Here is a 14,144-nt window from a genome sequence, read left to right on the forward strand (position 1 = left end):
AATTCCAGCAGTTGCGCCATTTTCCAGGGTGAGCTGATGGGCGCCCAGGACAACAGTCACCACTGAGATCATGTCTATCACTCATTCACTCAACAAATTTAGTGCCCACTGTGTGCCAAGGGCTGTTTACAACACTAGGGATATAGGCAAGATCTTGCCTTCAGGAAGCCTCCTCTTAGAGAAGTAAGCAGGTGAATAAATCATGATAATACAGCTGGATAACACCAAGCACTATGGCCAACTAAAGCAGGGTAGACCTGGTTGGTGAATTACACGTGAACTGTTCGCCGAGGGCTCTGGTGGCGGTGCAAGTGGGCTCCTTGGGACAGTGGGGACATCAGGGAGGAAATGACACAGGCTGATCTCATCTTTAGAAACTGCTTTGGCAGAGACCAGCCGTTCACCAGACATATTTCCTGCTCCTTCAGGACATGGAGTGGACTCGCTGCCAGTGCCCCTTGCAATTAGACATGGCCATGTGACTGGGCTGTGGGCAGCAGGAGATGTGGGCCTGGGAAGCTCCCCCAAGGATGGGGTTCCAACCCTTGGTGGCTTCCCTTAAGCCCTGAACTGCATTTCACCGCAAAATCTCCAACCCAGACTGGCCCCTCAAGGGGTGTGGGCAGTCCAGGAAAGCTGAGCCCCTGATGGGGAGGATGCAGCAGAGGCTGGGCGCTGAGGTGGGAGGGCCGGCTCTGGGCAGAGAAGGCAGGTGATGTATTTGCAACCAAGCCACCTTGGCTGGGTGTGCACACACACTGCATTCACTCACGTCAGAGTTTCTGCTCTAAACAACTGGCCATTTTGGCTGCTCCCTGGCAGGGTGCCCTGGTGGCTGAGTTAGGGAGACAAAGAATTAGGGCTCCCACACTGCCATGGAGCCCTCGCCACCTGCCTGGTGGCTGCTTTCCTCCACCCATCTATGCATTCCAAATGCACAGCCCAGCCTTCGGCGTTGAAAGGAATGAGAAACGAAACACGCTAATCAGCATGAAGAATGAGAATGTCCCCTCTGCGTACTCTGGGGACCCTCATTTCCAAAGAGTGGGGTGAGGCTTTTCCACAATGGGTGGGAATTTACAATGGATTTCTCACCATCCTTTTATCAAATTATTGCTCAGATTGGACTGCAATTTTCTTCAAAGGGAAGAAGAAATTACTGGTTGATGGCCTTGATTACAGAAACACAAATTTGTAAAATAAATTATTTCTGCAGTAAAAGCAATCTAGGGTGGCCTTCAGCGCTCAGGGACACCACGAACCCACGGACGGCCCATGGCCCAGCCCACTTTGGCCTTGGCGCAACGATCATCATGGCAGACACACCACCTTCCCATCATCCACGATCTTAGTCACACATGGAAATAAATATGAGCAATCAGACCAAAGAAAGGGGTCAGAGGTCAAAGGCCACGATCCACACCCCTGCCCACCGCTTCCAGAGCAGCCATTCGAAAGTAACCAAGACAGAAATCACCCGCAACTCACAAAGACTCATCCGCCTTGGGGGATGCAGCTTTCTCGCCAGAATTCCTGCCTGTGTAATGCTTATCTCATTACCAAAAGGATGAAATTGCAGCCTTCTTAGACACCAAATGCAGAGCCCACCCCAGCTTTGTGATGTCAAAAGAAGGGCCTGGCCCCCACGCCGAGACCCCCGCGCAAGGACCCCCACGCCAGTGGCAGGGGGTCTGGACTCACCCTCACAAGCTGCTGTGGGAAGGGTCCTCGTGAGTTCTCGGGCACGTTGATGGGTGGGATGACCCAGTCTCGTTTTCGCCGCCTCAGCCCGTTGGAGTTCTGGTGCTGGGGCCACGGCAGCAGCGTGTCCTTCGGAGGTGGAGACGGGTCCAGAGCCACGGTCTTCTTCCCTTTCTGTGCCTTTATTTGGAAAGGGAAGAGAAGAGGCAATGAAGCCTGGTTAGGTTTTGCACAGAGGAAAGCAGCATGTGCTAAGATGATCTGGGGACTGAGAGGGAAGAGCAGGATAACACTGGGACGGGAGCTGAGTGTTAGGGGAAAAGTCCAGTGCGATCCCCGTCAATATGATGGAGCAGATCACACAGTACGTGGGGAAAAAGAGACCATAAAGAATGGAGAAAATACAGTGGACAATGTCACCAATAGCGTAGGCAGGGCTTTGTAACCCCCAGAAAACTACGCAAGAGATCACAAAAGAAAAGGCTAACACGTTTTACTGGAAAACTCCCGTTTATGAAAACATACCCAGGAGGCAACTGACACATTTGGAAAACATGATTTATAACAATTTGACGCGAGGTTAATAGTCACTATATAAAGCACTCTTACAAATCAGTAAGAAAATAAAATGGAATCTTGTTTCCTAACAAGAAAAGGACATGAACAGATAATTCACAGCAAAACAAATGTAAATGATCAATAAACTTATGAAAAATGCCCACGTCTCCCAGTATCAAATAATGCATATCAAAGTAACACATCCTTTTTTACCTGCCAAATTGACAAGACTGAGCAAAGGGAATCTGCAACGCTGGGAGTGTGCTGTGAGGCAGGGAGCGGAGGGTGACGGCCGAGGGCGTGGGATCTTGCTGGGAGTGCGCTGTGAGGCACGGAGTGCAGGGTGACGGCCGAGGGCGTGGGATCTCGCTGGGAGTGCACTGTGAGGCAGGGAGCGGAGGGTGACGGCTGAGGGCATGGGATCTGGCGTTGGACCCACACTTGTGTGTTTGTGCAAAAGCTCATGTGATGTGTGCCTTCCTCTTGCACAATCCCAGGCTCTTCTCTTACAGAAGGGAGATGTAGCGATGGCCCTGAGTTTAGGGGCTGCTATGGGAATGACATCGGATGACAATGAGAAAATGTCTGGCCATGCTTGGCATGGGACTTAAGGCCATCAGGCCTGACACTGATGTGGTCCCTGCTGCTGTGGCCCCATGGTCACTCAGCACAGCCCTCTGCCTTCCAGTTTCCAGTGACTATCAAGAACCTCAAAAAGGATGGTCCCTTTCGACCCAATAACTCCACAGCTGGAAATCTGTCCCCAGGAAGCTCCAGGTGGACCAAAGTCCTTGTAAACAGATGTTTATTGCAAATGTTCTTATATAAGTAAAAACACTAGAGCACAAATCTGAGTGTCTGACAGTGAACTATAAAGGCATTACACTGTGTTCCTGTCTTGGAATATTATAGTCATTAAAAGTTTACTCGTTTAAGGCTGACAAGAAAAAAAGGCCATAGAATATTAGTAAGTGGAGAAATAGCACAAAAGCAAACATACAGCATCAACTGCGTTTTCTTTTTTTGTTTTTGAGATAGAGTCTTGCTCTGTCACTCAGGCTGGAGTGCAGTGGCAGAATCTCTGCTCACTGTAAACTTCGCCTCCTGGGTTCAAGTGGTTCTCCTGCCTCAGCCTCCTGAGTAGCTGGGATTACAGGAGCCCGCCACCACATCTGGCTAATTTTTGTATTTTTAGTAGGGATGGAGTTTTGTCATGTTGGCCAGGCTGGCCTCAAACTCCCGACCTGGGTGATCCACCCCATTTGGCCTTCTAAATTGCTGGGATTACAGGACTGACCCACCAAACCTACTGCATTTTTTTAAAGGATAGAAAAAGAGGCCAGGTACGATGGCTCATGTTTGTAATCTCAGCACTTTGGGAGGCCGAGGCAGCCGGATCACCCAAGGTCAGGAGTTTGAGACCAGCCTGGCCAACATGATGAAACCCCATCTCTACTAAAAATATAAAATTAGCCAGGCATGGTAGTATGTGCCTGTATCCCAGCTGCTTGGGAGGCTGACAGGGGAGAATCACTTGAACCCAGGAGGGGAGGTTGCAGTGAGCTGAGATCATGCCATTGCACTCTAGCCGGGGCAAAAAGAGCAAAACTTTGTCTCAAAAAAAAAGAAAGAAAGAAAGGAAAAGAAAAAAGAAATGGAAGAAAACACATCAAAATGCACACACTGGTTTCCTTGCCCAGACAGCAGCCAGTGCCTCATAGGGACTGAAAGTCCGACGAGGATGACAGCAGGACTCTGCATCAGGCCCTTCCACTGAAGATGTCCCACCTGTTCTCCAAGACCCACCTGTCCTCCAAGACCTGTCCCCAGACAGACAGCGCCTCCCTGGGAGCCTGGTCTTTACCTTGGAGATACAACAATTTAGGTGAATCAGCTCTCATCTCTGATGAGAAAGACCAGATTAATCCCACTGCTGAAAGCGGCTAGAAATAACACCAACACAGCAACAGGAACGATGACAAGAGCTGCGGCATGCACTCAGGTTCCAGGCTCAGGCCAAATGCTGTTCCATGCAGTCTCCCCCCGAATCCTTCCTCTCACCAGTTCAGCGGGGAGCACCACCATCCATCCCCACCTACTACCTCACAGAGGCCAAGGCACCCCTGAAGCGCATACAGCCCATTCAACAGAGGCAGGATTTGGATGCCAGAAGTGTGACCCCAAAGCCGGAGCACCCGAAAGTGCGACCCCTCCTTTCTGTGGTCTCTGCCTGTGAACCCCCTTTGCCGGACCCCGTGGTGGTCCCAGCTGGGCAGAAATCAGTTGTCCCATGGAAGAGGCGGGGAACCAGGGGAAAAGGGGGTCTGAGTGATGTTTCCTGTACCAGGGATGTGTTCCATAAATCCCAGACTGGGAGAAACAGGGTTGAGCTCCCAGGCTGGTCCCAAGACCAGCAGCTCAGCACCCTGGAGAGCTCATTAGGAATGCAGGTTCCTAGGTCTCACCCAGGACTTAACTCTGGGGTGGGGCCGCCAACCACACCTGAGATGTACTGTGGCTGGGGATCAGGGGTCTCCCGGCCCACAGGTGATCAGGGGGTCTCCCAGCCCATAGGCGATCAGGGATCCACCTCTGGAGAAGGGCGTTGGAAGCATTCCTTTTGTTCTTGAGCAGGTCTGTATGAGGGCAGGCCACCTGGACCAATCTCTCCCAGATAAGAGAGAAGGGAGCCTCCGGCACCAACTCTAGGAGGGGCCTTCTGGCCGTCTGCAGCTCCCTCACATCTCCCAGCGGGAGACTGAGGCAGAGCCTGGCTGGTCTGCCCCACCTGGTGGTGCTTCAGAACCAGCAGTGGCTCACCAGGGCCCTCTGAATCTCAGACTCTGAGTTTTAAAGGGTTTCTGTGCAGCCGTTTTTTTTAAAAAAACTTCATCATCATTTGCTTAGGATGAGCTTGCATGGCGTTAATTTCCCTAGTGTTGTTTAAATAAATTGCACATATTTGCTACTATTTTAAAGCTGTGAGACAAATGTAATAACAAAATCTGGTGAAAATGCCAGACCTGCACGGGCTTCTGCCTGGAAGATGCACCGCTTCCCTGGAAAAAAACGTCAACCACAATTAGCACTTACCCTGGTGAAACAAGAGTGTTCTTTTGAGCATGCAGTCATCTTGGGCCCATTCAGAATACATCACATAAACACGGATGCATCATTATACTCATTAAAAATAATGCTTCCAGTTGCTCTTAAAAATATTTTCTAACAGACGACACCTGCTGATTTTCCCTGGTGCATGTCTTTCTTCCGTACTTCTGAGTGAGTGAAGACTGAGCATTGGGGAATGGCTTGACGGTGACCTCTACTCCACCATTTACAGAAACGAGATAGTACACATGCACACGTGTAGACAGGCGCCATGCACACGTGTATGCATGCACATACGCACGTGCATGTAGAGATATGTATTAATGCACACATCAAGTAAGTGCAGATGTGTGGGTGTGTGAATATATGCACATACGTGCACACAGGCATATGTATGAATACATGTGTGTTTATGCATTCTACACATGCACAGCTAGGCATATGCTTGTGTGTGTCTGTGTATCTCTGTGTTTGTGTATAGAGCACATCACAAATTTCTCAAAACCAGCAGCCCAGCAGCACCATAACTTTGCCACACCTGCTCCCTGAATCCTGACAGTTTAGCACAAGCTCGAAGTCCTGTAACTAGTAGGGTCCAGGAGGGTCCCGGTGGCTGAGCTGGTCTTTGGGTCCAGTCAAGCTTATGCCTGCAGATCTGCAGAATCAGGAGCGCCAAGGAAGCCGCCAAATGGCACATGCAGCCACTGGCTGACTGGGGATGGCGGTCCATGGGTCAAACAGAGCCCAGGGGTGGAGAGAGTCTGCAGCCTGGGGCATCGTCAGAGCCCAGAGCAGTGCGCCCCAGGTGCCTGGTAAAACATGCCACCACTCCTGCCTCTTGCTTACACAAGGCTGTGGGAGGCCCACTCTTGGGACCCCTTCAAGCCCTGAGCATCCAGGAGTGGTGGCAGAGGAGCTTGTCCAGGGGACCAGGTTCCAAGGTCAGAGCCTACCTGCCCAGCACAGAATGGGGACAGGACCATATTTCCCAGGGACAGCTGAAGGGTGTGGGAGCCTGAGGCCCCCAGGGATGTGTGTCCAAGGTGCAGATGACTCTAAAGCTGCCTGCTTCTTAATCAGCCTTTATTTACAAAGCATCTCATTTCAGACCACCTCTTCCCCCTGAGCCCTAATCAACTGTGCTTCCCATGGACACATTCTGCTGATCCTGCTCAAAAACGGTGATTTACGGAGGCAGCGGTGGCAGGAGCCCCCAGGCATGGATCCTAGGGCTGGGCCCTGGGACCTGCATGAGGCTCCACTCTCCCTGGGCCTCGGCTCCTGGCTGATGGGAGGGGCTGGCACTGGGGCTACCTGGGCGCCTGGGGTGTGGGCAGTATTGGGGGCGGGAGTGATGTTGGAAGCCAAAGGCTGGGGCACCTTGGGGAGCGGAGGCTTCACTTCACGTCTGGGGAGGAAGGCACCACGAAACTCTCACTGAGTGGGGTGGATACGCAACAGGGTCCCACGCTAAGTGGACTCGGCTTTTTAAGGATGAAAGACAGTCTGGGCTCCAGCGGGCTGCCCAGGCGGCCCCGTGTGGAGGTGTGTCCCACTCTGCCTATGGCTCAAGGCGTCTGGGTGGTCTCATGGTCTTTAAGGATGAACTCCTCTCCAGCCCCGGGTCTCTCTGTGCAGGCTTCCTGCACAAATCTCGAGGGTAGACATCCTCTCTCCTCCCAGGGATCCAGTGACAAATCCCTCACCCACAAGAACACATGAATCAGGGGAAGTGATGGGAGGTGAATGAACTTAAGAGGACAAAAGGAAGTCATGCAGACAAAGACAGCTTCTGCCCCACTGGAAGTCCACAGTCCTGGGTTCGTGGGCCACGTGCGTGTTGAGAAAACCACACTGTAGCCCCCACGCCCACACTTGCACACTGCAGTGGCCTGCGTCCTCCCGAGGGCTGGATTCTGCCCTGCCGGCTTCTCAGGGCTACATGGTTTAATTTTCTTAAGCTCCGGGCAGCCCTGCTCCGCGCCTGGGTCTTGCTCTCCTTGTAAGAGAATTGCTCTCTGTGTGATGAGGCTGTAACTGGTTGTGACTGTGAGGTGAGGTCCCCAGGGAAAACTCAAGGCTGGCAAAAAGCGGGTCATTTCCCTCCCCTCATCGCTCGCAAGTGACACACAAAGCATGCAAAACAACTCTGGGGCAGGCTTTACAGTGTCGCCTTTTTCTGTTTTTTGAAAAAGAAAAAGTGTCCAGGAAAGAATACAATCATATGTACCCCTCAACCTACATGCAAAAAGCTATCATTTGTCATATTTTTAAAATCTCGAATTCACTCATCTGTTAGGAGCCTGGAATTAGGAAGAGCCAAGGAAGAACCCTGGCTTTTAAGTGAAGGGACAGATGCTAACACACTCAGAGGCAGAGCCACATGGGGGAGGGCCAGCCACCAAGACCTTGCTTCATTCAGAAACTCCCAGAGCATCTTTCATGGAAGAAGGGGGGTCTTTCCCCACAATCTCGGTCTGATGGAGGCACGTGAGCTGGTTCGCAGGTGGATGGTGAGCAACTATTTTAACATTTCCTTGTGGTAGAAATGCAGATGGCAGGTCCCACTTCAGACCTTCTGGACGCATCGCATGAGGCTCTCTGCAGGGCGGACGAGCCACCTGGGCGTCCTGAACCGAGCGCTCACTCTGCAGTGCTGTGGCCATCGTGTGAAAATGCCTCCCAGAGGCACAGACACCAGAGAAGTCCTCTTGGATAGATGGGCCGAGATGGGGTGCACCTGATTGAAACCCCAGTGTGGTGCAGATGGAACAGGGAGCAGGGTCTGGGTCCCCTGAGCACAGGTTATTCATTGTGGGGGCCTGATGCTCCTGCCAGGTTCAGTGAGGAGAAGCGAGTATCCCCCAGTTCCTGGTCGATGTCATTACCCTTAAGAGATGGCATGAACATGGAAATTACTTCAAATTCCTGACACCAGATCCATAGTACGTGTCTAAGGAAGGCTGGCAGCCCCGACCTTTGGCGACAGGTCACGGATGGCAGTGGTGGCATCCCTCCCTTGCCATCCCGCCCAGTGGGCAGGTCCTGCACTGACCCTGCGGGACACTTCCTTAGCATCTGACGTTCCCCACAATGTTGAGAAAATGCATGGGCACAAATCCATGTGATTCAATGAAAGAGATTTATGGGAACATTTCCAAATCAGTTTCTGGTGGGACATGACCTCGGTCACTGTGCCAGCTGTTGCCATGGTCGAGGTGCTCTGTGTCAGCTTGATGGGGTACATCTGCCCCCTCCGGGAAAGGTGTAACCGCTGGGTCCCACTACCCAAGAAAGTGGCTCTTTGGGGAGGTTCTCAAGCCAGTGGATTTCTCTGATGGGCAGCACAGCCCTGTGAACCCGTATTCCTGAGAGACAAGCTTCTGTAGCCACAGAGCTTGAGGGTCCGATTTCCATAAGCAGATAAACTAGACCCGGTGTCAAACAACGGGGAGGGGACACAGAGGGGATTGTGCTTCTTCACTTCCCTGAGTTTGCCGCCTCTCCTGGTCTTCCAGGCTGGACAGAGGGCAGCGGGAGCCATTCCACCAAGGAAGAAAAGGGTATTTGCAACAGCCCTGAGCTGGGGATTCTGCTGGCTCCCCTCCCCACACCTCTGTGAGTCATGTGGTGGGAAAACAGAGCCTCCTCTTCTGTGAAGACAAAAATAGAGGTGGCAAATGTCTCCAGAAGGAGAAATCTGGGTGAATGGTGGGTATTCGAGAGGGTTTTCAGTGTGAATGGAAGGTTCATCATCACTGGAGAACTGCGCTCAGAGAGCAGAATTTTCTTCACAAATGGGGATGCTGGCCAGTCCCGCTGTGTGGTCACGTCAGGTTCATCATCACTGGAGAACTGATCTCAGAGAGAAGAACTTTCTTCACAAATGGGGATGCTCGCCAGTCCCGCTGTGTGGTCACGTCAGGCATAAGACGCATCTAATTTGTGGATTTTGTTTCTAACATGCCTTACGATGGTGTAGAATGGTGATGGGCACAGACCAGATCTCGGAGGTGCCACTAGTGAGTGCATACGAAACGCTCTCACTCCGACTTGGAAAGTCCACCACCTGTGGACTGGGTGGCCGAGGGAAACATTGCAGGGGAGCTCCTGCCCCCTGTCCTATCCCCACAGCAGAGCCAGCTGGCGCCTGGGGCGGCCTTGAAGCAGGACTGGCTGCAAAGGCAAAGCATCGCGGCTCTTCCCTGTCCCCAGCCCTCTAACATAGCCCTGCTGTGCAGAGCTGTTGGCATGGCTGAGCAGCACGGTGTATGAGGCTGCTCCATGCACTGGAGCTTCCTATGAGAGGCAAAGTGCCCTGTCTGGGAATGCAGGGAGAAAAGCACTCTCAGGATGGAAGGTTCTGGGAGCTCTGAAACCCTGTGTAGGTCCTGGAACGCTGCTGAGGCCACAGCGTCTTCTGTGCATAACCCACTAACAAGATCAGCGTTCACCCCTCTGTGCGCTGCCGTCTGAGCCACCCAGCACCTCTGTCCCCAAAGCCACTGGCGTTTGACGTGGTCTGGCCTCAGGCTCCTGGGTGCTGGCAGCTTCTCATGCGACAGTGACCACAGACCCAGAAATTGTCTCATGGTGCATTTCCGGCTCTTGTTTTGCTGAACGCTCTAATGTTTGGGTAAATACGTGGCGGATCCCAGCCATACACACACCACGTCTTAGAGTCTAGTGTCCCAAGACCACCAATGGCACAGGAGTCTGTCATCGACATGAACATCTAGGGAAGGACCAGCTGTGTCCACATGATGGACGTGCATTGCTGTGTTGGAGCAGGAAGGATACTATTTCTTCCCCAAATATCAATGCTATTTATGGCTCTTTTCAGACGGTGTGATTTGCAGTCTTCCTGTTCTCACCGCTTCCTCAGAGCTTTGGGTTAAACATGCTATAATGTGGGCTCCCCCGCCAAATGTCAAACCTAGTATGGATATTTACTGAGGATAATTAGATTTCTTTTAAAAAGGGGGTGCACTAAAATCTACACAGAGCTCATTCCTCTACCTCCTATTTCCTTTTCAGTGTACCTGTGAGAAAGGGTCCATTTTGCTTCCCCGAAAACATGTATATTTAAAATATTTAACTAGGATATTGTCTGTAGCCTTCTAGCTGGTTTCCATGGTAGCTAAGGATGGACGGAATAAAATGGTATTTAACAAACACACACTGAAACAACAGAACGATACCTACATTCTCTCACAAACAGAACATGTGAGCCATTCTAAGTCGGCATTTGCATGAGTTTGGTTCCGAAAAGGCACTTAGGGGATCTTTTTGGTTACATCAATGACACCAGTGGGGGCCGCACACGCTCTCCCTGCCCCACGAGCACCACGGACTTTCTTACTTTTCATCTCTAAGAAGGGGAGATCATTCTGAAAACTCCCATAGAAATAATACAAAGAAAGGTTTCCTGAACACAGCTGGGCAGTTATTTCCGTTCTGTGTCTGTTTGCAAGGAAAGCCTTAACGGGAGACGCAGCGCGGTCTTGGCTCTTTGCGCCCAGGATTGAGCAGGGGCAGGGAGCCATCGCCTTCATTTTTACCCAGGAGGGTCCATAACTTGCCCAGCGTCATGCTGCTGTTCTCTGGAGGCCGGCTGGAACTCAGGCCATGCCCCAGAGCCTGGGCACTCAGCCCTCACCTTCCTCCTCTCCAGGACACAGAGGATGGAGGATCACCCAGCATGCTGTGGTCCTGGGACCCCTCTCCCCACCACCCCGCACCTGTGTGCAAAGCCAGTGCCAGTGCTGTGACCTCTGAGGGCCTGGGCGTCCTGGGGGAGACAGTTTAGACTTGGTTCTTTAGGCAACTTGTCACAATTACCATCACCCTGTGGAGGGGTTTCACCTTGTTCCTAATTAGCATCACGAACACCATGTTTCTCTGGGTGAAGATCTCAAAACTGCCCACCCCTCTGCCCACTCTTCAGCCTGCCTCCCACCAAAGCGAAGACACAGAAAGATGAGGAATTGTGGCTGACAAGAGAGAGCATGGTATGCGTGTTCCAGTGGCAGCCTCTTTAAGGGTGTTGAGAAGCACTGTCATCTAGCAGAAGAAAGAAGTTTCCAGAATGTCCTGGTACAAAGAGACCTGGGCAAGCCACCAAGCTTGTGATCTCGGTTCCTGGGCTTTAGACCAGGTTTCTCGTTCTCGGCATTCCTGACACTTTGGGCTGAATCCTGCTGTGTTTTGGGGCATCCTGGGTACCGTAGGGTGCTGAGCCACATGCCCTGCCTCCACCCACTCCATGCTGGGGGCAACCCCCACTGCGGTGACAATCACAGGCACCTCAGGTCTTGCCAAGCGCCCTGGTTGAGAACAACTGCTCTAGAGAATCAGGGAAATTGTGTTTAGTTAGAAACACCTTAAACAAGATTACTCTCCAGTTTACAGAAAAATAAATTCATGGTAAAAAAAAAATTGAATTAAATTAGCAAGTTAAGGGGAAATGTGTTACTTCTTTCCAGAGTCGTTTAGGTGGAGCTGAACGAAATCGTTCACGTGGTGTCAATCAGTGAGAAAGATGGTCTGTGTCATCAGCGTGTGAGATTCGGGAAGGCTTTGGTGAGGACTGCGGTGAAGGCTTTAGCCAGAGCCCTGGTGCCCAGACCCTCAGTGACGTGCCCTCTGCAGAGCCTCAGGGACCTCCGGCTTCATGGATCTGTCGTCCACCACGTGGTGCCAAGCGCCCGAGGGATGGGCTCCGGCCACATCACATGCCCAGGTGTGTGCATTTTGGGCTCACAGGCACCCCTGTTCTTGCTGGGAATCTTTCTGCCAGCTACAAAAGTGTGTCCATGACCCCTTTCCTGTTGTCACAAAATCCTTCTCTAGAACCACAGGTGATTTTATTTTTACCCAAATATTAAATGAGAGCTATAGCCTTGGAATGAAACACAAACGTGTTGGTCTGAGAAGTCTGCCTTCAGTTTCACTTTAATCACCTGCAGGAGAGCAGCCCTGGGCCCTCACACCTCTGCTTGGGGGCTCTGAACAGGCTCCCCAGGGTGTGCACATATACGTGTGAGTGCACACAGATGCACGAACATGCACATGTATGCACACATACCTTAGCCCACGTACAAATCACACATGCGCACACACATGCACTCACACCTGTGCACACCCATGCACATGTGTGCACACACACACACATGCACACACACAACAGCTTTAGTCAAGAGCTAATGGCCCAATTAGCTAGCAGCCGAGACCCTGCAGGGCCTGTGTGCCTGCCCCCCCACCGCGCCTGTGTGCCCTCCCAGCTCCCAGCCCGCACAGGCCTGCAGGAGAGGTGGGCAGGTGGGCTTGTCCCCTGTCAGGAGGCCAAGGCTTGGACTTACTGGCCCAGACAGACATAGAGCTGGGGTGGTGGCCATGGCTCAGGGGGACCGTCACCGTATATGGGCCTCGGTGCCACTTGCAGTCCTGAGGTCACACCCTCAGGACACCTTCATGGACATCGTGGTCCTGACTGCAGATGGATGACAGACGTTTTTGGCCGGGAGGCTGGCAGGGGCAGATTTGCCCCGGGGCTCTCTCTCAGTGCCCCTCTGCCCCTAACGCCTCGTGGGAAAGCCCTTGAGCCCCTGATTGCATCAGGACAGATGGCAAAGGAGTCAACCATGCAGAACGTACAGCACCATCCACTGCGCCACACACGGGCAGGGTCCAGGGCCCAGGGCCCGGGGCGGAGCACGGATCCCACAGTGGTGCACTGAGCAATCACGTCACGACCGGGGCTGGCCTGACTTGGGTCTTTGCAACTGCTGTTCCCGCTGTCTGGAATGTTTTTCCCATGGGAATTTTTTCCCTGCTGGCTTCTCCCCATACATCACGTCTCAGCTCGGATGTCAGCATCCTGCACCCCTGGATGAAATGGCTCCTCTACGCTCTGTCTACCTGTCCCAGGGCTGGGTACCCCTCGGCCGATGCTGATTGCTTCTGCACAGCACGTGCCAGAACGCGGCTGCCTCATGGACACCTGGCCTCCTGCCCTGAGAGGAGGTAAGCTCGACGAGGGCAGGGACCGTGTAGTAGTGTCCTCAGTCATGTCCCCAAGTCTTAGACGGAGCTGCCACACAGCAGTGCCGAGACGTGAATACCCAGCATCACTCTTGGAGTGAACAAAGGCCGTGACCTCCAGATCTTCCTGGCCCATGGGACTCCAAGGTCCCCAGAGGTATGGCTGACACTCAGGTCCAGTCCTGTGGCCATGCTCCTGGGAGAGGAGATGGCACAGAGTGGGTACCACCCGCTCCCCTCTCCATGGCTCACGTGACCAGAGCCTCTCTGCCTGCACTGCCTGCTTTTACCCCCTCCCTCCACACAGTGGCAAGAATCTTAGCCAAGCCACCTTTAGGGTCACCATGGGCTTCTCCCCTTTAGATCTTCCTGGGACAGTGCCCCTGGCAGTGTCTGCACCGAGGCCTGCCCTTCTTCCACCAGGACTGGCCTAGGGAAAATGACCAATAACTCACCATATTTTGCTCCCTCGGGGGCTTCCCTGCCTGGTCCTGGGGAGTTTGGGGTTGTCCCTGCAGCTGACTGCCCCTGGGGCCCTGGGCACCCCTCCACGTACAGGTGAAGGGCTGGCCCAGATATCGTTCAAGGCTGTTTGCAGCCTGAAAACACCAACTAAGTTTGAACTTCTCAGCTCTGAAAGAAGTGAGACCAGTGCCAATAGTCACTCCCATCCTTCACAGCCTTGAAGAGTTATAAGCTGCAGTTCCTTTGGGGTGCATTGGACGCCCATGAAA

At 52.7% G+C, this 14,144-nt stretch overlaps 1 protein-coding gene across 1 annotated transcript in view; it reads right to left on the reverse strand.

Annotated features, from left to right (window-relative positions):
• The window catches only part of CDH4 (cadherin 4), a 646,426-nt gene that overhangs the window by 147,590 nt on the left and 484,692 nt on the right, over positions 1–14,144 (reverse strand). Inside the window, exon 4 of the mRNA XM_032257128.1 lies at positions 1,702–1,881. Within this exon, the coding sequence (XP_032113019.1) occupies positions 1,702–1,881 (180 nt within the window). The remainder of the gene's footprint in view (positions 1–1,701; positions 1,882–14,144) is intronic.

The sequence above is a fragment of the Sapajus apella genome, unplaced genomic scaffold (assembly GCF_009761245.1).
Source record: "Sapajus apella isolate SASKATOON/1434 unplaced genomic scaffold, GSC_monkey_1.0 scaffold96, whole genome shotgun sequence".
Lineage (NCBI taxonomy): Eukaryota > Metazoa > Chordata > Mammalia > Primates > Cebidae > Sapajus > Sapajus apella.